We start from the raw sequence: 22,730 nt of genomic DNA, 5'->3' as shown, positions 1-22,730 counted from the left end.
CTGAGAGCTGGAGGACAACAGAGATAAATAGAGCAGGGGCCGTTGCACAGCACAACACAGAGAGTGGATTCTCAGTGCTTCCCCAAAGATGGGGCTCAAACTTAGGGGGCTCTTAATGCTCCCCTGCTTCCTGGCTGCATTCATCAATGCACAGAATGAAGTGGACCAAAAATCGGTAAGAGAAAATCTCTGTCTCTCTCAGAGGTCTGAAGCCTTTATTACTATTCTTTAGATTTATGCTTGAACTGAAAGACAATTTTCCCGAATACCTGAATTGCTGTTGTACGTTTATGAGCATGCTGCATGTGGTTGATGTTTTGACATTTTTTTAGTTAATGCATTCATTTCAGGAGGGTTTTATGCTCTCAGATGCTGATCTCCATTTGCTATATATATATATATATATATATATATATATATATATATATATATATATATATATATATATATATATATATATATATATATATATATATATATATACAGTCCACAAGGCTGGTGCACACAGAACACAAAAATAATGCCTAGGTGCTGGAACAATCGGTCATAATATCATAAGCAGTAATGGATCCGCACTCTTAGGTCTTGTGAAAAAGATGTTTGTTCTCAATGTTCGTCATCAGGCCTCCTATCATATCATAATATGTGCTCAGGTCCCACTGTCCCAAGGGGAAACCTCTGTTAGGTTTAGTTAAAGCTAAGAGAAGGCGCCCTTCTGTATTGCAACTGTAGTTCAGAAGCGTTTAGGGCAGGGTCGGGCCAAGGTATTTTGACACCCTAGGCATGGGATTCAATCAGTGCCTCCCCCACCTGGTCCTGCTTTACCTTACCTTTTCATATTGCCCCCTGTACTTGTGCCAGCAGCCATCATATTGCCCCATGTACCTGTGCCAGCACCTGTCATATTGTCCCCATTTGTACCTGTGCCAACTGCAGTTAACCCCTCATATTGCCCCCAAGACCCCAATCTGTACCAGTTCCAGCATAAACCAAAACATCCATGATATTGTTACCCCCAATCTGTACCTATGCCAGCGGCAGTCAAAAAAATCCATCATATTGCCCCTAATTTGTAACTGTGCCAGCAGGAGCCAAATATCCATCATATTACCCCAAACATCTGTGTACCTCTGCCAGCTGCAGCCAAAAAATTCACAATATTGCCCCCAAATAAGAACTTGTGCCAACAGGAGCCAAAAATCCATCATATCGCCCCATATAATCTGTTTACCTGTACAAGCAGCAGTCATGATATTGCCCACAAATATGTACCTGTGCCAGCAGCTGCCAAGAGGGAGGTGGGTAGTGCTTCTGCCAGCAGTATGAATCACAGGCAATAAAATTTAAAAACTGTTAAAGGCCATGCAAACCAGGGTTTAAAAAAAGAAAAGAAAAACATTTCCCCTTAAAATTGCACCCCCCCCATGATTGCGCCCTAGGCAAGCGCCTACTCTGCCTACCCCTATTTCCAGCCTTTGTTCGGGGGCTACAATTTGTATTTCTCAAATACCAGCACTTAGCAGGCATATGTCTACTTAGCACATAACTAATATTTACTCAGTGCAGCTCTGTGCTCAGTCTTTGTAGCTTGCTGAAAAAAATGCACTTTATGTTAAGAAAAAGCACACAGTGACTTGCATATGTCTAACAGGTCAGGGGACCTTTGAAACACATTTCTATCAATGCATAGTTGCTAGGGTATTTTGGACCCTCGCAACTATTCTGTCAGTGCTAAACACACAAGGAGATGGCAGACGTAGCCAGCTCTAAACTGTGTTATCACTGCCGGTGTGGCCGTTAAGAGTGGAAAAACATGCAACAGAGATAAGATCAGCTGGTTCTGCAAATATTGATAATCACATTCTTTATATTTATAGGATGTTCTTTTAAAAATATAGTTGGCTTGATGGTTAAGTTACTTAAAACCCTACATTGGTTTTAGCTATGAATTGGTTGCATGAAAATAATTCTTAAAAGAGAAGGAAATCGCCAATCCAAGATGGGTGCCAAATTTTAGGGCACCCCTCAAGGATTATAATAATTCACCTAATACCCTGGGCCACTGCTCCTGTTAGCAGAAAACAGCGCCCACCTGGGGCACTTGCGAATGAGCAATCTTCTTCCGTCCTTCTGTATTCACACGGACACTTGTGCGCAATAGCTTGACTTTAACAAAATAAGGCCTTTTTTTCCGCTTTTCTGCGCATGTGTCAGACGCTGGATTTTAAAGAAAGATCAAGGGAGGAAGAAGATGGCTCACTTGCAAGTACACCGGGTTAGTAAAGTTTTGTGCTAACCGGAGCACTGGTCTGGGGTATCAGGTAAGTTATTACAATCCTGGAGGACACCCCCCTTGAATTGGAGTTTTCCTTCTCCTTTAAATAAATGCCCATACACAGCACCTAGTGACATTTTTGCCCTTACTTATAAAAACTCATAGACGCTTATAGTTTCATATTTGCCCCCCTTCAATGGCCTGCTCTTCTTATATCTGGCCAGATATGTATTGGGCAGGTTAGAAAATCCAGTTGGGTGAGGACTGCATTAGCATGTTGATAGGTCTCAGTAGGCCAGCAGTATAATACGAGGGTAAACGATCAGATCAGACTCATTTGGCCCAGTGTGTGGTTTTCCAAATCAGGCAACGAGGATGCCACGCAAGCAGATCAGTACAAATGCTGATTGGACAAACCTTTGTCACAAAGGTCATCAAGACTTAGGGGTTGGTGACCCCCATCAGTGTATTTAATTAAAAAGTACACCCAAAGCTAACTTCTTTTAAAAAGCTGGACTTGTGTGGAACGTCAGGATAGACCTCATAGGAACAACTGGATTAGTTGCTTGGTTTACTCAATGTAAATATCCCATAAATACTTGGAAAACAACTCCTGCTCTACATCCTGTTTGCATAATCATTATGGTTTCGCAGTTTGTAAACTACAACTCTCAAGATTTCCAAATGTATTGCAGTGTCACCAGTGGCGTAACTAGAGTGCACTGGGCTCCCCTACAAAAAAAATCTTCAGAGGGGCCCGGTGCACTCCCATCCCCTTCCTCCTGCCCACTTTCTGTCTCCTCCAGCCCGCCTACTCCCTACTATGACTCCGCCTACTCCCATCCAACTTGCGTCCCCCTTCCTTGCTGCAGATAAGAGAGGAGGCCCCACAGTCCAGGCCCCCCTGCGACTGCAGGGGTCTGCTTTCTCTATAGTTTTGCCACTGAGTGTCACCCACTGTAACCTGTAACACTTCATATCCTTCTATTGGTGTCTGTATATTACCCTCCCATTTAGATTGTAAGCTCTACGAAGCAGGGGTCTCCATCTTCTTGTCTTTTTGACACAAAGCTCTTATATCTTTATTGTACCTGTGTTTTGTATTTATTAACATTTATAATTGTAACGACCCCTGTTTGTTCTTTAAATGTAGAGGTATAAATGCATACATACAACAACTTATTGGTGACCAAATAAAATGCCTCTCCAGTTGCTGTGTTAATGCACTAATGTGTTTCATAACTACATCTGGAAAGAATTACAGCAGCGCGACCAAAGAATGCTAATAACTGGATTCAACCAGAAAACTAGGAATTTCTGTATGTTATAGAATGGGCAGTTCTGAGCAACATTTCAATAGGTCTTCATTATTTTGTTATTTATAGTTTTTGAATTATTTGCCTTCTACTTCTTCTGTTTCCAGCTTTCAAAAACAAATGCTCTGTAAGGCTAAAATGTGTTGTTTTTGATAATTTTTATTACTCATTTTTCTATTCAGGTCTTTCCTATTCATATTCCAATCAGTGCATGGTTGCCAAGGTAATTTGGACTCCAGCAAATAGATGGCTGAAATAAAAAGCTAAATAACTCAAAAACCATAAATGAAAAAAAATGAAAAACCAATTTGTCTCAGAATTACACCCTCTACATCATTCTAAAAGTTAACTCAAAAGTGAACAACCCATTTCTGATCTCTGCTGGTTTGATGCTTGTTAATATGTAATGGTTTTCCTATTTTATTCCCCTGAAAAACTGAATTGTGGGGGATTGCTTTGCACAATGCAGCCTGCCTGCCAGATAATGCGTTTCTATTTTCAGAATGTATGAATTAATCCCCTGCTGCCTCTCCATCTTTAGCCAACGCTGGCCTGGTGGGACGAACAGAAAGAATCTTATAGAGCCAATCAGGGACCTCATGTTATAGTTTCTACTCACCCACCAGATATGAGGCTCTGCAGGCAAATACTCGGAAACTCTGGGGCAGATTTACTAACGGGCAAATTCTCACCAGCTTTGCGCCCATCACACCGCCAGGCTCTAATGTGCTATGAATACGTTAATTCACTAAAATGCAAAGTTTCGTCCCGGGCGTTGACCGCTCGCAACTTTTCATTAGCGTTACTTCTGCTGTGTGAGCATTTCATAGTGAAGATCACCAGCGTTCATTTATGCCTAGCGAAACTTTGCTAGTGATCTTGCGCTTAGGTCAATTTGCATAGGGCAGGAAATTTAAAGTTGTATGGACTTCTTTATTATAAATGTTGCTGCAAATGGTTTAAGTTACCGGTTTATATTACACATGTGTCCAGGGAACCTTAATAAAGACAAGAGAGTTAATATAATGCCCTACGCATGAGCCCACTGTAAAATAAATGTTCCATATGTTATAAAATGTGTGCAGAAAACCACTTACCCAAAAAAATCTAAGTCAGGACTTTTGCAGCCAATCTCGCTTAAAAAAAGGAAAAGTCGCCAGCGTTTTTTGAACTTTAATGCACTTTTCGGCACTCAGGATATGATGTAAGTGACAGAAGATTGAGGAAGATCTAGCTACTTTTAAGCACTTCGCCTGGTCTGAGGTGGCAAAATCAACTCTGGCAAAAGATGTAACGTTCAGTAAAATCCGCACTTTGGTTAATTTGCGGAGTAACTAGCGGAAAGTCGCCTGGCGAATGAACGCTAGTGACGGTCCTGTTCGCTAGCAAATTGGCGCCTGCGCCTGTTAGTTAATTGTGTCCCGGTGGGCCAGTCTGACACTGAATATCTTTCAGATATTTTAAAAATTGTGGCTATTGTATTCTATAACTGTGAATTTAGAGATTTCCCCTAATGCAAAATAATGAATCTGCTGCTTTCCTTGTTTAAGGTGGATTGCTACAACTCCGACAACTCCGCCGAGGGGTCCATCTATGATTATGGGGCAACTACAATAGACGGGAGTCGGTTCATCCCTTTTAAAGAGTACCAAGGGAAGTACCTCCTGTTTGTGAATGTGGCCACATTCTGAGGTCTCACCATGCAGTACCCAGGTAGGACCAATGGAAACTAGTACTCTGAAGCTTTATCTGAAGGATGGCTCATACTAGAGACCTGCAGTGGGTCTACCTGTGGGTTCCCATGGAATAGCCACAAAGCCGCCAGGTTTCAGGTAGACAGTTCCTGATTCACTAGTCTGGCAGGTAGTATGCAGGCTCCCTGCCTGGGTATCCAGCTCAGCTGTGAGTCTAGCCCTCCCTCTTACACTCGCTGGTCTAGAAGTTTTTATTTGCTGTTCCTGGTTGATCCACCTCCGGAGTGATGTTGCGTCCGGTCTACTGTGATGTCACTTCAACTCTCGCTGTTGCAGGTCTGGGTAGTGGGAAGCGTGGGGTGGCAGGTGCGCGTCCTGTGCAGAACTCATACCCCCAATTTCTTTATGGGTTTTCCAATTGCCTTGGTCACTTTAAGGGCAAGGGCACACTCTAAGATTCGGGGAGATTTAGTCACCCGGCGACAAAGCGCCTCTTCTTCAGAGGACGAATCACCCTGAAGGATAAAGGTAAACTTTGCTATGTGTCAGCTAGAATCGAAATCGCCGGTGGGATGGCACTCGGAGCACTTCATTTCTCGAAGGAAACTTCCTTCGGAAAACTAATGCCGAGTGCCATTCCACCGGCTATTTCGATTCTAGCCGACACATGGCAAAGTTTACCTTTATCCTAAAGGTACAGTCCCTTTGCCAAAGCCAAATACTGTCCTAGAACATACTAAATCTTTGGAAGCACATAAATGACCTAAATTGCCCCCTACCCTGGTCCTTTTTGTTACGTTAAGTCTTACAATACTCATCCGTGCCAAGCCTGTATTCAAGTACACACAAGAAAATTCTTAAAAGTAATTTTCTCAAACGTTTAGACTTGTATACACAAGCACCTTTATCTCTCACACTCTGCGGGATGTGGGAACCGGATGGTTTGTCATTCAGCGAAATTCAACTGATTCCATCAGGGCAGTGGCACATTACTAGGTGTTGATTGCTGCAGTCATGGCAGGCAAAAATACTGGCAGACTTTCTGAAGAAAGTAACGCTGGCCTCTAATGTAAGCATTTAATAATGATAATAACATATAAAATGAAAAAAGCCACTTACATGCTTAAAGGAGAAACAAAAACCCTACCCTGCATAGACCTCCTCCCCTGCAGTCTAGCTGCCCCCCCTGGGCAAATGCCCCTAACTCTTTACTTACCCTTCCATGCAGATTCTGTCCAGCGGAGTTCACGGACGCCATCTTCTTCCCTTTGGTAATCTTCGGAATGAAACCGGTGAATCAGTGCATGCGCAGTTGGAGTGAAATGCGCCGAAACTCACAAAATTGCAGAAGCGCTGGTCTCATTCTGAAGATTACTGAAACGGCTGAACTCCGCTGGACAGGAGCTGCATGCAGCACCTCTTTGACACGTTCCTATGATTTTTATAGGAATTGCTTTAAGGCCTTAATGGAAAAGTTCACTTGTACGTGGTTGCCTCCTGTCTGGTTTTCACCTGGACAGCCGGAGGTCAAAACTGCCTGCTTTTCCAAAGAAGGAAATCTTGGTAGGACTCCCATCATGCAAGTTGCCATGTCATAGCCCCCTCATGTCACTAGCCACACCCATGACACCAGCAGCCACTCCCATGATATCACCATAATCCCCCCCTCCATCAGGAGTCCTTGGAAAGATGCTAACCCTAATCCACTCGTTGCCACTTTCTAGCGTACAACTAAAAAATGTTATCTGCTGCATTATGGCTAGCCCTGTTAACCAGATAGTGGTTTCAATTCCAAGATTGAGAATTGAAGAAAAATAATATAATTGTTTCATACAGGGCTGGAATTAGGGGTAGGCAGAAGAGGCAGCAATGTAGGGGTGCTGGGCAGGTACCTTTTGAAGAGTCTTCTACTTACACCTATACTGGGTTTTCTTGCTCCAGCTAACTTTCCCCTTCATGCAACCTATAGCGTGTGTTTGTATGCGGACACACATGTTGGTTGGCCTATGGCATCCAGTCGTCTTGGCCCATCTCTGATTTAAAAAAATCATACACAAGACTTATTTTCAAATTGTCTTACAATTTGGATGTCTGCATCATAATGTAAGCTAATTTTAAGCCATCATGGAAATTACTTTTCCTATGGTATTCCCGAGCAAGCATTGCAGAATTCTTTAGTAGTCTCTATGGGCTCTCGGGTGTCAGGTGTGTTATAGGCCAGACAAGGCTGCCAGTGGTTAGGCATATTGAACTAGTAAGCCATCGGTACCGTCTTATACAATATGGTTTGAATATGAAAGCTGCATTATGGATTTTTGTGCATTAATCACCCGTGAAAGTAAAACAGAAGCAGCTGCCCCAACTCACCTCTATAGACTCATACACTCTCAATTTCCAGCCTGCACCCAACCCAATCCAAAATCCTCTGCCTATGACCAGCACCTGGCCCAACCCACCTCTGTAGACTTGGTGGGATTTGCCACAAAAGGTGAGGGGTCAGTGCTATTACATGAACAAATGGGAGGAGGTCTGCTTGAATTGTGACTGCCACCTGTGCAAACCTGCACTCAATTTGTTGGCATGTACCTGCTCAGCCACTCATCACTACTTCCTATTCACGTAAATGGAAAGAAAATAGCATCAGGCAGCAAGATTTTCATCACTGCAACAAATGGCAGTGATTGTGTTGTGTAGCTTTAAGGTATCACTTACTTGGATTTGATTTCTTGAACCCTTTTCTTTATTCTATAACTTTAGCCATGTTTTTTTTTTTGCAGAATTGAATGCACTACATGAAGAATTAAAATCAGATAACTTTGTTATTTTGGGATTCCCTTGTAATCAGTTTGGGTTGCAGGAGCCTGGAAGAAATGAAGAAATTCCTTTGGGACTTAAGTAAGTTATGGGACCTGTTATCCAGAATGTTCAGGGCCTGGGGTTTTCCATATATATATACGGATCTTCTTGTAATTTGGATCTTTATACTTTAAAGGTGGCCATACACGGGTAGATTAAAGCTGCCAATATCGGTCCTTTAAGCTTTCTAAGAGTCTCGCTGATGGATACCTGGCCAAGATTTTGATTGGGGAGCTTTGATTTTTCTGGCGATCAAGGACCATATCGTATAGTTGATGCAGTCCTCATTCTGTCGTGCCCAGTCTCTTCCATGTAATCCAATCGTTCAGTCCAAGGGCCAAATGTTCGGATTAACCCCAAACATGCCCTGCCGTTGGTGGGCATGTCAGGGTAAGACCTCGCCAAATGAGCGGATATTATAGTGTATGGCCACCTTTAGTCTTTGAGAAAAGCATGTTAACATCAAATAAACAAATAGGCCAATTTTATTTCCAATAAAGATTAATTATATCTTAGTTTGGATCAAATAGTACGTTTAATTATTACAGAGAAAGAGGTAATTTTTTAAAAATTTTGGATTATTTGGAAAAAATTGAGTCTATGGGAGATTGCTGGATAACGCATAACAAATCCCATTCCTGTATTTGGGAAATTACTTTTTTGGGTACTTTTTTTTTTTTTTTATAGGAAAATCAGTTTGCACCAAATTATACAAAAGTGGGAGTAAAAGGGAAATGCCCCTTTTTAAAAGCAGCACTAGTTTAGATGATCCAGCACCAGAGTTTTTTTTTTCCAAACTAAACAGGGACAATTAAATAATTCTTTTAACTACCTGTTTTTGCGAGGTTCTTCATAAGATTAACAGTGTACAGATAAGACCCTCTGCATAATGGCTTCTGCTTAACTGTGAGCCAAAATCGTCACAACAAAGAGTGAAGAAAGGGGGCTGTTTAAACAGAGTGTATTATCTCTGGCTAACCTAACAGCTAATTACAATGAAGTTAGTAAATTAGAGGAGGGGGTTGTTTACAGTATATACGTAGTTCATATGTTACTTTAACAGATAATTACAAGGAGGTTAGTAAGAGTAATAAGAAATATAATTCTATTGCTGCTTTATAGTTATAGCTAAATAGATTGAATTAACAGTGACGTTTTACTAAAAGTTAATTGTTTTTAAGCCCACCACTCAACTAATTTCAGCCAATGTAACTCTTTTTAAAAAAAAATTTTTGATTGCCAGGTATGTGCGTCCCGGGACAAACTTTGTTCCAAACTTCCAGTTGTTTGAAAAGAAAGATGTTAATGGATGGAAAGAACAGAAATTCTACACTTTTCTCAAGGTATTCAATTAAAACCTTTTCAATTGTACGATATCTAAGCAATTTTTATTCCAATCACATAACTGTGTTTGTGTCAGCATGAGTAAAATTCATTTGTAGTATACACTTGCCTGCCATTGGAGCATTATGATTATACACAATTATATATATATTTTTTTTAAAGGAACCAGTATTTTATTTTGGTTTCCAAATCCAGCATACTTTTTACATTTTCCCCACTTCTCCTCTTCTCAAATAGTATTGTGCAGACGTATTGTTGAATGGGCGTATATATATATATATATAATGTGATGTGCGAGCCCCATACCCGCGGGTCGGTCGGGCCGACCTCACACCCCCATTTGCGGGTGGCGACCACCTTACAGTTTTATAGCTGCTCGCCCTGCCCCTTTTGTGGCGTTATCGGCGGGGCGGGTCTATAAAATGAACCCAGAAGTCGGGCATGGGTTGAGGGAGGGCGGATATGGGTCGGGAAAAACCCGACCCAAACATCACTAACATATTTTTTTTTAACATATATTCTTTAATCACAAAGAACTCCTGCCCTCCTGTCGGTGACACCTTTGGAAACCCACCGTTCAGACTAAATTGGGAACCCTTAAAGGTCAATGACATCAAGTGGAACTTTGAGAAGTTTCTTGTGGGACCAGATGGCCATGCAGTGAAACGCTGGCACCCGCGCACATCTGTCGCCCAAGTGAGAAGAGATGTTGTGTCCTACATAAAGTTACAGCAGGGAACGCAGAGACTTCTTATGCTTGGATTGGAGCAAAAGTAAAAAATATTACAATCAATTCCTTGTAGTTCAATCTGTGATTTTGTTTGCTGTGATTATATATGTGTTTGAGTGGTCAGTTGGAGATCCAAGGGAATCTAGAACCTTTCTGTATGAAGGCCAAGTCAAAAAGCACTCATGTGTGGGACTTGGCTAGAAACCAGTGCTGGGGCAGATGCTACTTAGTGCATTCAGGTATCTGTGCCAGGCTGGGATGGGCTTCATAGTTTCACCCTTAGCTCCCAACTTTCCTGTTAAACACTAGAACGGAATGTAATGTGTGCCACTATTCAATAAATAACATTTGTCTGTAAACAGCCTTTCTGAAGTTTCAATGTTGTCATATAAACTATAACTCAAGGTATTTGGAATGACATGTTATAGTCTGTCTACCAAAAAGTATTTTTGTGTTTAGTCTAGTGTTGATAAGCTATTACTAACAGAACCCCAGTTGAGGATATTTGGGTTGTAGAGGATCTTCAGGAAGTCCATTCCAGATCAACACAAAGGGGCACATTTACTCAGTTTGAGTGAAGGAATAGAATAAAAAAACTTCAAATTTCGAATGTTTTTTTAGGCTACTTCGACCATCGAATTGGCTACTTCGACCTTCGAATCAAACGATATCGAACTAAAAATTGTTCGACTATTCAACCATTCGATAGTCGAAGTACTGTCTCTTTAAAAAAAACTTTGACCCCCTACTTCGCCATCTAAAACCTACCGAACCTCAATGTTAGCCTATGGGGAAGGTCCCCATAGGCTTTGTAAGATTTTTTTTTGGGCGAAGAAAAATCGTTCGATCGAACGAATTGCGGTAAATCCTTCGACTTCGATGTCGAAGGATTTAACTTCGGCAGTCAAATATCGAGGGTTAATTAACCCTCGATATTTGACCCTATGTAAATCTGCCCCAAAGACTTACAAACCATTCTTTGAACTACTCACAGTATAGGGGAGCCCTATATTATAAATAGATGGTAACCCTGGCCTGCATTAAAAATATTGGTTGTCCAAATTGTATTAAGCTATGACTTCTACTTGGCTGGGGTTGTTTGTTCTACCAGTCTGGGTGGATATAGAGACTTTCTTTGATAGGTTTTCTTTGATCTAGTGAGCGATCAATGACATAGTTACGAGTAGACCTGACGAGGTGGTGGATCACAAAAAGAGGGGTTATCCCTATGAGAGGAATGTTATAAAAGATGCGGAGCTTTGCTCAACATCTAGCAACCAATCAACAAACATTATAAACTTGTCCCAAATGCTTGCTACATGGAGTCAATAACAATAGACCAGACTTAGCTGTAAATATTTTATTAACTAGAATATATACTATATATATATATATATATATATATATATATATATATATATATATATATATATATATATATATATATATATATATATATATATATATAGGAATTTGAAACCATATGAAGAGGTGAATATATACAGTTACAAGCCTATAAGGCTTTCAGAGGTAATGTAATGTAATGACAAAGTATCCAGTAAAATGTACTGTAGACCCTAAACTTGGTACAAAAGTGAAAATATGTCCTGGACAATTAGTCATCTGGGAACTGCAATGGCAAACTTTCTGCGTCGTTCATTCAGCAGATGTAATGGACATTTGTCCATGTCAACTGTCACTTACAGAACATTGACAGACTAAGCTGCCCCCTCTGTACAGAAGATAAAATACATCCAGGTCTCTGCATTTCTGATATTTTATCTCCCAAGGTGAAGACTTTGTTTTGAAGTTCTGTTGATCAGCAGGGACTTGTCCAGTTCCTGCAAAAAAAGTGATGGGATTTGGCTAAATCCAAATGGATTCAGCACATCTTAAAGAAAACATACAGGCGTTATCTAATGGTATTGTAAACATGGCTGACTGCAAGTTGTGTTTTAATTCTAAATAAGGGAATGGTAAAAGAATGAAACACAAGTAAAATATTAAACATTTAAATAGCATCAAAGAATATACATATCTAAAAAGGAACAACAAAATATACATGAAATAGAAAGGAAAAGTTAGTTCAACTGCTTGGCTGCTACTGTATTATACAGAGATTAACCATTTTATTTCCCAAGCCTCTGTTCAGTAATAGAATTTATATACACTCAATCTATTTTAAGGGCCACCACACATTTATTTTTGCTTATATTTTACTCATGGAAATGATGAATGAATGCATCATTTCTCTTTTGCTTTGTTTTTAGTTTTGTAAGGCAATCTGCTGGCAGTTGCATTTACTTGTTTTTGTGTGTGTTTACTTGCTGCCTGTTCATAGTTCTCTCCTCACATAACACCCCTCCTCTCCCAGTAGACTATATGGTGCAGAACAGGGGTCCCAGCGTTTTTTTTTATTTATGAGCCACATTCAAATTAAAAAAAAAAAAAAAAAGTTCCTGGGGGTGCCAAATATGAACTGTGATTAGCTACTGTCAGTCCCTATATGGACTGGCAGCCTACAGGAGGCTCTGTTTAATGAAACTATTAAATAGAAGTGCAGTTATCGAAGATGATACACGCATTTTAGTCATGTTTAAAAGGCCAGGTGCAGCAGACTGGGAACTACGATCCTTACACTAAATGAGCTAATCCTTTAGTGAAGAGGTCTCTTCCTCTATTATCTTTAGCTCACAGTCAAACCCATCATTCCACAGAAATACAAACAGACTTTTGTATCAGGATTGCCCATGACTCTCCTTTGCATCCCAGTATTGGAGTGAAACAGCAAAACAATTGCTTTCCAGTTGGTCAAAGTGTGGCTCCTCTGCTGCTCTTAACATACAAGTGCCATTATCCATAGAAATCGCCCTCTCTCTCTCTGCCAGACAGCAAATATGACCCTATCGTGATTAGGGCCTCAGTGAAATCATCTATTTACTGACACTTAGTAATTGCAGGCTTTTTTTATTGGTCTCTCATATAGTGGTCATGTGGCAGTGGACAGTAAGTCCTTTCCCTGACCAATGTTTCCTTCCAGCTTCCACATATCAGAGATATTTCCTTTTTTACCATCAACATTCAATGTTTCTTAAAAAAATAATAATTTCAATTATTAAATGGGCAATTTATTGTATTTCCCCTTGAATGTATAATACCATTTAAGGCACAGAGCTTTACAGGTGTAAATAATCAAGAGAAAAACTAGGGGTAGGCAGAAGAGGCATATGCACAGGGTACAACAGTGGCGGGCACTATTTTATAAGGGCTGCTTGTCTGAGGTGCCCTGCTAACTCTGCCCAGTACTACAAGAAATATTCCAACTGCAGTGTCAGTCTGGGATTCCAGGGGACCACCAGTAAACCTTAGCTTAGACTATGGGCCCACTTTTATTCCTCCTCTCTTCACTTAACCTCTTTATTCTCCGAGTCTTTCATCTCTACATACTAAACTCTATTCTTCCATTATTAAGAAATAGGGAATGACCATGAAATAGGCCACTGACACCTGGGCCCACCGGGAGTTTTCCTGGTATCCGGTGGGCCAGTCCAAAACTGTCCAACTGTGAATATTGCTTTTCTGGTGCATTCCATAAACACATCAATGTAGAATGCCCTTTTGTTTATGACCCCATGGTATATACTTGTACAGGAAAATTTAACATTTTGCATATAGCAGCAGGTTATTGCTGCTTTAAAGTAACATACCGAGACTTGCATTTTATTTTATAACATAACTAACAACTACTGAGTCTTTGAGGAAACCATCTTATTTGGTCTCTGTAATATACGAAAAATTAACCTCTAGTAGCCCAATAACTGTTAACCTTAGCTTCTAATGACCCATACCTTCTTTCTTCTCCATCTGGATCAAGTACCCTCTTCTACCCACAAAAACTAACCACAAACACAATCTTTAATCAGCTCCAGGGTGGATTTGAATTGTCTTACAAGAAAAGCAGTCCATTGTAGGTTCAGGCCCAAGCAGATGGACATAAGGGTAGATGTAATTACACAGAATTATAGATGTCATGGTGACAACAACAAAAAAATCTACAGCATAGGACTTCATGTCCACAGCGATTCATGTCTGTCTTGGTGCGTTCTGTGTGCCACTGCCAGAAACATCTAGAAAAGTTGGAAAGAGGAAATATATGTTTAAATAATTGATTTACCAAGTATATTTTTTTCATATTTTCCCAAGACAAAGCCTATAAAAACTGATAAATGTGTCAATTTGTTAAAATTTGTTATGTTTCTAATGCCATTTTGATCTATTGGATGGCAGTGCTTGGTTTTGCCCAGCACCCACTTGCATCTTGACTCTCCAGTGCAACTTGCATGTGCCGAGAAAGGATTCAAACTATTATTTGTTCCAGCAGGAGAAATAAATTTAATCCAAAAGCAACAAGCAGACACGATCATTACCCACACAGTACACTTTTCAAAATCCACTATTAATTTTAAATCTTGAAATCAATTTCTTACCTTGTTCCTTCTTCTTAGTTTTGGAGTTCTGCATTCTAGGAAGGACATTAGCCATTCTCCATGGGTATGCAGGCTGTAAGATAATGCGCAGCTACAATGGGGCTTATTTGTCAAAGAATGGAACAACAATGCAATTTATATTCCATATATGCAAACAGAGCTTTGCTGAATGTTGAGATGACTTATCTATTCGCCCTTTGATGAACACTCACCATAAAATCTGGTGGCAGAAAAGAACCACTTTCACAGTCGATATCCAGCACACTTCAATACACTCCAAGTCATTAACACTTCAGGGTGCACGCAACAAACGTATGTTCACCTCCACATACCTCCAATTCAAGTGTATATAGATTGCAGCACTCCAGGTTTTTCCAATAAAACCGCTTTTATTTCAACATAGCATAGCGACGTTTCGGATACAAATGATCCTTTATCAAGCTAACAAAAAACATCACCATAACTTCCTTATATACCCAGAACCTCTAGTGGCCATCACCCAGAATTACACATGTTTGGCAAAACAGTATCTAACCCACATTACATTGAACAGGGTTATATTTTACATACATTGTATCACATCAAGAGTTTAAACAATGTTATTAAAATTTGTATCATATCACTTATCTAGCTTGTTTCATGTCTTGTTCATTATCTCCCCTCAGTAGATCATGCTGATGTTCTATAGAAGGTAAAGGGTACACAGTAATTATGAGCAATTAAAACCAGAGAATAAAAACTTTTTGTTATTTTAAAAACTTATTAAAAACAAATATCAAATATCAAATCTATATCACTGCACTCAATTCATATTCCTTGTTCATTCCTCTAGGGGTCATAGTGTCCAATCTACGGATCCAGCCTGCTTCACATTTAAGTAGTAGTTTAACTCTATCTCCCCCTCTTCGAGGTCTAGGGATTTGTTGTAAAACCTGAAAGCGTAATTGGGAGACAGAATGACCAGCTTCAACAAAGTGTTCTGCTACAGGGCTTTGTCGTACCCCTCTCCTAATATCAGATTTATGTTCACCCACTCTATCCTTAAGTTGTCTGGTCGTCTGTCCCACATACATAAGTCCACAAGGACATTTTAAAGCATACACCACATATGTGGAAAGACAGGTATGATACCCCTTTATCTTAATAGCCGTACCTCTATGTGGATGATAAATCGTATGATACGATTTATCATCCACATAGAGGTACGGCTATTAAGATAAAGGGGTATCATACCTGTCTTTCCACATATGTGGTGTATGCTTTAAAATGTCCTTGTGGACTTATGTATGTGGGACAGACGACCAGACAACTTAAGGATAGAGTGGGTGAACATAAATCTGATATTAGGAGAGGGGTACGACAAAGCCCTGTAGCAGAACACTTTGTTGAAGCTGGTCATTCTGTCTCCCAATTACGCTTTCAGGTTTTACAACAAATCCCTAGACCTCGAAGAGGGGGAGATAGAGTTAAACTACTACTTAAATGTGAAGCAGGCTGGATCCGTAGATTGGACACTATGACCCCTAGAGGAATGAACAAGGAATATGAATTGAGTGCAGTGATATAGATTTGATATTTGATATTTGTTTTTAATAAGTTTTTAAAATAACAAAAAGTTTTTATTCTCTGGTTTTAATTGCTCATAATTACTGTGTACCCTTTACCTTCTATAGAACATCAGCATGATCTACTGAGGGGAGATAATGAACAAGACATGAAACAAGCTAGATAAGTGATATGATACAAATTTTAATAACATTGTTTAAACTCTTGATGTGATACAATGTATGTAAAATATAACCCTGTTCAATGTAATGTGGGTTAGATACTGTTTTGCCAAACATGTGTAATTCTGGGTGATGGCCACTAGAGGTTCTGGGTATATAAGGAAGTTATGGTGATGTTTTTTGTTAGCTTGATAAAGGATCATTTGTATCCGAAACGTCGCTATGCTATGTTGAAATAAAAGCGGTTTTATTGGAAAAACCTGGAGTGCTGCAATCTATTTACGGCAGAAAAGAACCAGTTGGTCCATCTTGTCTACCCATTAGCCTTTGAAATCATTTTATATCTATCCCATTTGTGCTTGTATTCTCTTATTGAATTGGTTTCTGCTACATTTGCTGGAGAGCTAAAACAGAGGGACTCCTGAGAAAAAAACTGCTAAAAATGTCCATCTTCATGGAATACCTTCTACACTAAATCCCACCTACTGAGTTTTACATGACACCCAAGTGATCATATCCCAATTACAGCAAAAAAAAAAAAAATACATCACATGTGCAATGAGCCTAAAGTAACTATAAAGTGGCTTTTTAAAAATATTATAAATATCAAATAAATTACACACAGTATGATCATGATCATTTTTAGTATTTAATTCACATTTCCCATGTAATTCAGTAGATGCTTGAACTTCCTAGATCCCTTTCTCCTGTTCAGCAGATGACCATTCAATTTGTCTATGCTGGCCTAAGCACTGCAATTGATTGAATAATGTATGACATGTATAAGCTCAGAACTTACGGGAGGAACATTGGGCACATCCTGTACTTGAGAGTGCTCAGGGTGAACCACTGGAGGGGGGTAACGGATCTGCCAGTCTTCAAACGCAGGATAGACCAGGCCAGGTGGCCTGTATGGATACTGGTATGGGGGACAGACATGGCCCATGTGGGGGTCTACTATATACCTCTCCCCTAAAGTCTGAAAAACAAAAGCAATTTCATGATTTACAAATTCAGACCTTGCACACAGGACCCGTATTAACTAATACATCAAACTGAAATTGAACCCTTTATGTCATGTGACTTTAAAGCTCTAGGCAACTGAATGGGGCAGTTCTTTTGGCATACAGGGGCTGCAGGCACAGAGCTATACTAACTCGGGACTGGTTCAGCTAACAAGAACACTGGCCTGGGGGGGGCTAACATTTGGAACCTCCCAGTTATTATACCTTTTTTTCTCCTTTAAATGCACCTGAAGGTTTTTATTTAGCATCTGACTTTTATCTATCACACTGTGAACTTGGTGCCTTAAAGGGGTTGTTCCCCTTTGAGATAAATTTTAGTATGATGTAGAGAGTGATATTCAATTTGCAATGTTTTCATATTTTATTATTTAAGGTTTTTGAGTTATTTAGCTTTTTATTCAGCAGCTCTTCAATTTGCAATTTAAGCAATCTGGTAGATAAGGTCCAAATTACCCTAGCAACCATGCACTGATTTGAATAAGAGACTGGGTTCTGAATAGGAGAGCGCCTGAATAGAAAGATAGTAGCAATAACATTACATTTGTAGCCTTACAGAGAATTTGTTTATTAGAAGGGGTCAGCGACACCCGTTTGAAAGCTGCAAAGATTCAGAAGAAAAAGGCAAATAATTGAAAAACGATACAAAATAAATAATTGAAAAGTTGCTTTGAATTGGCCATTCTAGAACATAGTAAAAGTTTACTAAAAGGTGAACCACCCCTTTTAACACCCGTGCATACAGAATTAAGTATTATAATAATTCCGACAGCATGGAACTACTTTAGTGACAAAGGCCAACAACTGGGCCCTAATAAAAATGCATCTGCTGACCTTTATAACTGCACTTTTTAAAGAAAATGCCAAGATTTAATGAATGCCTTGTCTGACGCACATCTGGTGACTCATGAAGCCACTTTCAATTCATACAATATACTTTCCTGTATTACAAAAAATCACTATTCACCTAAGCAGCAGGGAGAAGTTCTACCATCCACCTTCTCAGTACAGAGGCCATTCCCTAAAGGTGGTGGCACACGTGGCGATTCCAGAGAGATTAGTCGCCCAGCGACAAATCTCCTATTATTCGTGCGACTAATCTCCCCGGCAAGAATGTGAATCGCCGGCGGGACCGCATTCAAATCTTTTCATTTTCCGAAGCTGCTTCACCAGCGATCCAAATGCCATCCCGCCGGTGGGAAGGCATTTCGGGGACATTAGTCTCCTGAAGAAGAGGAGATTTGTCACTGGGCAGAAACTCTCCGGAATCGCCACGTGTGCCACCACCCCAAAGCAGTGCTGAATATTTCCAAAGCTTCATCTGTGTTTGTGCAAGACTTTGCTGAGCAGAGATATTTTCAGCTAAACAGCCCTTACTGTTCAGGATTTATGCTTCGATGGTTGCAAAACTGTGTGTTTCTGGGAAGGACCCCCTCCTTTTGTGAAAGTGGGCCTCACACATCTGTAACCCGTATTTTTCATTTCTAGCTGGGTGTTTACATAACATTGAGAACCCCTGATCTATATTTTTTGCGAGCTTTGAAGCACAAATGGTTTCTAAAATAAAAAAAAAATGGACTGAAGTGAAAGAGAGTAATTTAATTGTAATTCTCAGCAAGTTATAACATATATCCAGTACACATTTTTAATGGTTTTAGAGTTATTTGCAAATATGTCTGCTGCATCAGTTTGTCGCTTTCTTTTCCCTGCGCTGGTGGTTCTGACAATTGAAGCAATGTATCAGGAAAAACACTGCTTTTGCAATTACACAGAAATGAAATATATATGTATTTATATGTCATCAAGGAGGAGCACTCGCATAACTGGTCCAACATGCCTGGGTGCAGGTAATAGCAGGACATAGTACCACACTCTGGATTATGTGCAAAATATATATTACAAAAAAATCCATTATAATATAAATACATACACACACACAGATAGATATAGATTATTTTCCAGGTTTATGCAGCTAAATAAGCCCAGCTGGATGAGCGTACAGTACCCAAAAAGGGGGTATCTTTTCTCCTTTAATGAATGTATGTTGGAAAATTTAGTTGAATTAGATTTTCTTTTATCAGGTAAAATGGGTTTACATTCCTAGTAGGTCTTCATTTACCCGAAAAATTCTTGTTAAAATATAAACAATATGGCAAAAATATAAACAATAGGAAATAAAAATCATGAAACGTCATACCTGTTGCCTTACAGTGTCACGAGGAGTTTCCCTTTCTCTGCGCAAATCTTCCTGGCAAGAGCGCAACTGAAATCAGACATGGATTGGTGTCAGACAAACTGAACATATTGGACTGAATAGCACTTCAGGTTTGACAGGTTTTAGAGTTATGCACAGGTTTATTAAAATGCTTTTCCCCCTTTTGATTTACACACTTGTAATAAGCCTGCAGCACCAATGCACCTCAATTGTTTTATTACTTCTGCAAGGAGTTTACAATCCTAATTTCTCTGATTAGATATAGGAGCCCGGTATTTACCTGCGTGTTCATCTGCCCCAGTTCAGTCTGCAGCAGTTCCAGCTTTCTCTTTAATTCTTCTTTCTCCTCATTCATCCTCTCCCGGTCTCTCCTTTCCTTCTGGAAGTCTTCTTCAAAGATCTTCACCTAAATGGGGAAAGCACTGTGCAGTGAAACGGCCACATTACATGGACCAATTACACAAACTGAATGACAGCAAAGTTGCTGCAAAGAGAAAATCTCATGCCACCCTTCCAACTAAGCTGTCAAAGGTGATTGCTTGATTGCTTGGTAGGTGGGCCACCCTATAGGATCATACAGGAACAAGATTGTTCATGGCTAGATTAAGGGCTTCTCCATGTACAATGAAAAGGCAATAATTAATGAAAAATACTATGCTTTCTATACAGTAAATGCACATTAAGGTTCTGAGCTTGCAGACAGCTTGTCTCAGTGAATGCAGGAAAAATAAGCTAAGTTTGACCATGGCCTATAATGACAAAACCAGTAAAATATGTCCTCTGCACTGTGGGGAAAAGCGAGGTATATATTGTTTACTGTTCTTTTAGGCACCTTTGCAGAATGTAGTCATAATTTTCAAGTGATTGTAAAGAAACAGCCTTTTGTGCTTTAAGTGCATGTCACATTTTTATTTCAACACCAAAGCATCTATTACCTAAAGCACTTTACAGTTACACAACAGCCAGCATTAAAGGGTATATTACCCAAAGTAATAGCACTGAATTAAAGGAGAAGCACTACACACAAAATGTACAAGGCTGGTCTGAAAACCTCTGTATTATACTTCATTCAAACATCATGTGTCATGAAAGGCAATTAAAGAGAAGTTTTATTAATATTTCAATCAACATCGTTCATTATGCACCCACCATCCACATTTCTTCAGAATTTCTTTGGAGGCCGCACCTACTTAATAGGAATGTACAGTAAGGTTAAATCATCTTTATTTAGGAGACTTTAATCTTGTCCTGGACCCGGCCCTTGATAGGTTACACCCTTCTACCCACGATACAAAATACTTTGCCCGCTGGTGGAAAACACAGGCTTCTTGGATATCTGGAGGTGGCTACACCCCCAGCTTAAACAGTACTCGTGTTACTCTATGGCCTCTGCAGCAATGTCTCGTATAGACCTAGGTACAGCTGAAATATTACTGTATTACTGACTCTATAGAATTCTTGACAAGGATGTTCTCTGATCATACCCACCTATTATTATCTCTGGGTGGGACCCCCCAAGTTTGAGGGGACAAATGGAGATTACCCCCCATATGGATAGCTAACCCCAAAGTAAGTGAGCGTCTCCTCCCCTTGCTGACACAATACTGGGAAGTAAATCAGGGCACTGCAGTAAACCACACAGTGTGGGACGCTGGTAAGGCCTATATAAGGGGCGCTTACATCTCCCTGATTAAATCAACTCGCAGAGAAGGGGAACAGGCTGTACCTCTTGCCCAAAATACTCTAGCTAAAGCAGAAATGGAACTAACACAAAATTAATCTGATACAGCTAAACAGGCTATGCAATCAGCTCATAGAGATCTTGATTTAATTCTAATAGATAAATACTCACAACATGAACTCTACAGAGCGGCTGTCTGGTATGATAAGGGGTACAAGAATGGGAAGCTGTTGGCTTTACTGGCTAGGGGGGATGTACCAAGGACTATGATACAGGCCGTCACTGGTGTGAATGGCCTGATCACAGACCCAGCACAACAATTGTCAATGACACAACAATTTGAGAAGTATTTTCAGTATACATCAATCACCTCCAGATGTCTCAGAGAGACTCAAGTAATTACTAGGTACAGTAGACAATACATATGGGAGGTATTAACCCAATATAAATTTGGCCCCAAATTTCGGAAGTGGATTCAGATATTGTATGCTCATCTTCGGGCTAAGGTATTGGTAAATGGGCAGCTATCTGCAGACATATCCCTGGGAAGGGGCACCTGACAGGGATGCCCCCTCTCAGCTTTGCTTTTTGCCCTTGCCATAGATCCCCTGGTCATAAGATTATGGGAAACTGAAGAAATAGAGGAAACTTGACTGAAAAAAATTCACTTTACGCTGATGATATGCTGTGGTACCTGGCTAACTCAGCTACAGCCCTATAAAATCTCCTGACAATGGCCTCTGAGTTTGGCCAATACTCAGGTTTAAAAATCAATCTCTCTAAATCCGAGGTGTTTCCATAGACCCCCTCAATCCGGGCACACCTAATAGTCTGCTACAGCTCAGTAGTTAACTTATTCAAATATCTGGGCATAGTAGTCCACAAGGATCTTCATAGATATGAATAGATAAATTTGGATCCAGTAGTAGAGGCGTTGAGTAATAAAGTTTCAGTATGGCAAGACCTACCCCTCTCTCTTCCAGGCAAAATTAACATGTTCAAAAAGATTTTTCTTCCCAAATTTCTATATGTTCTCCATAACTCTCCCATAACCCCCCGATCTCAATGGTTCACTAGAGTTGATAAAATAATTAGAGGCTTCCTGTGGGCAGGGGAACACCCAAGATTAAATGTTAAGGTACTTCAGGCACCCTCCTCTGGAGGAGGCCTAGCATTACCCAACCTTAGACTTTATTTTCTTGCTGCCCAGTTGGTGTATGTCCATTGGTGGCTGATTCCTGTTAAGTAACTTCAGCAGTGGTCTTAGAAGCTGCAGTCATAGGCTCCCATGAGGCTCTTGCTAAACTCCACCCCTACCGAGGTTTCTCATTTCATTATGTCACCACTACTCCTTTGCATACGGCGGTACATGTCTTTCATAAG

General features: G+C 40.1%; 2 protein-coding genes across 3 annotated transcripts in view; one reads left to right on the top strand and one right to left on the bottom strand.

Annotated features, from left to right (window-relative positions):
* The first annotated feature begins 12 nt into the window (after nucleotides 1-12).
* gpx3.S (glutathione peroxidase 3 S homeolog) lies at nucleotides 13-10,579 on the top strand. Its single transcript, NM_001092673.1, has 5 exons — nucleotides 13-175; nucleotides 5,142-5,304; nucleotides 8,063-8,180; nucleotides 9,385-9,484; nucleotides 10,020-10,579. Exons 1-5 carry the CDS (start codon nucleotides 89-91, stop codon nucleotides 10,260-10,262), a joined length of 711 nt encoding a protein of 236 aa, NP_001086142.2. The 5' UTR covers nucleotides 13-88; the 3' UTR covers nucleotides 10,263-10,579.
* A 981-nt stretch (nucleotides 10,580-11,560) lies between these two features.
* tnip1.S (TNFAIP3 interacting protein 1 S homeolog) overlaps nucleotides 11,561-22,730 on the bottom strand; it is a 65,904-nt gene continuing 54,734 nt past the window's right edge. Inside the window, 6 exon segments of one of the 2 annotated variants that reach the window (NM_001095185.1) lie at nucleotides 11,561-11,604; nucleotides 11,640-14,342; nucleotides 14,703-14,775; nucleotides 17,229-17,408; nucleotides 19,649-19,714; nucleotides 19,947-20,072. In NM_001095185.1, the coding sequence (NP_001088654.1) occupies nucleotides 14,299-14,342; nucleotides 14,703-14,775; nucleotides 17,229-17,408; nucleotides 19,649-19,714; nucleotides 19,947-20,072 (489 nt within the window). In that variant the 3' untranslated portion in view covers nucleotides 11,561-11,604; nucleotides 11,640-14,298. 2 annotated transcript variants of the gene reach the window in all.

Source organism: Xenopus laevis, chromosome 3S, assembly GCF_017654675.1.
Source record: "Xenopus laevis strain J_2021 chromosome 3S, Xenopus_laevis_v10.1, whole genome shotgun sequence".
Lineage (NCBI taxonomy): Eukaryota > Metazoa > Chordata > Amphibia > Anura > Pipidae > Xenopus > Xenopus laevis.
Note: the sequence above shows the minus strand (reverse complement) of the source record. Positions and strands in the feature narration are given on the sequence as shown.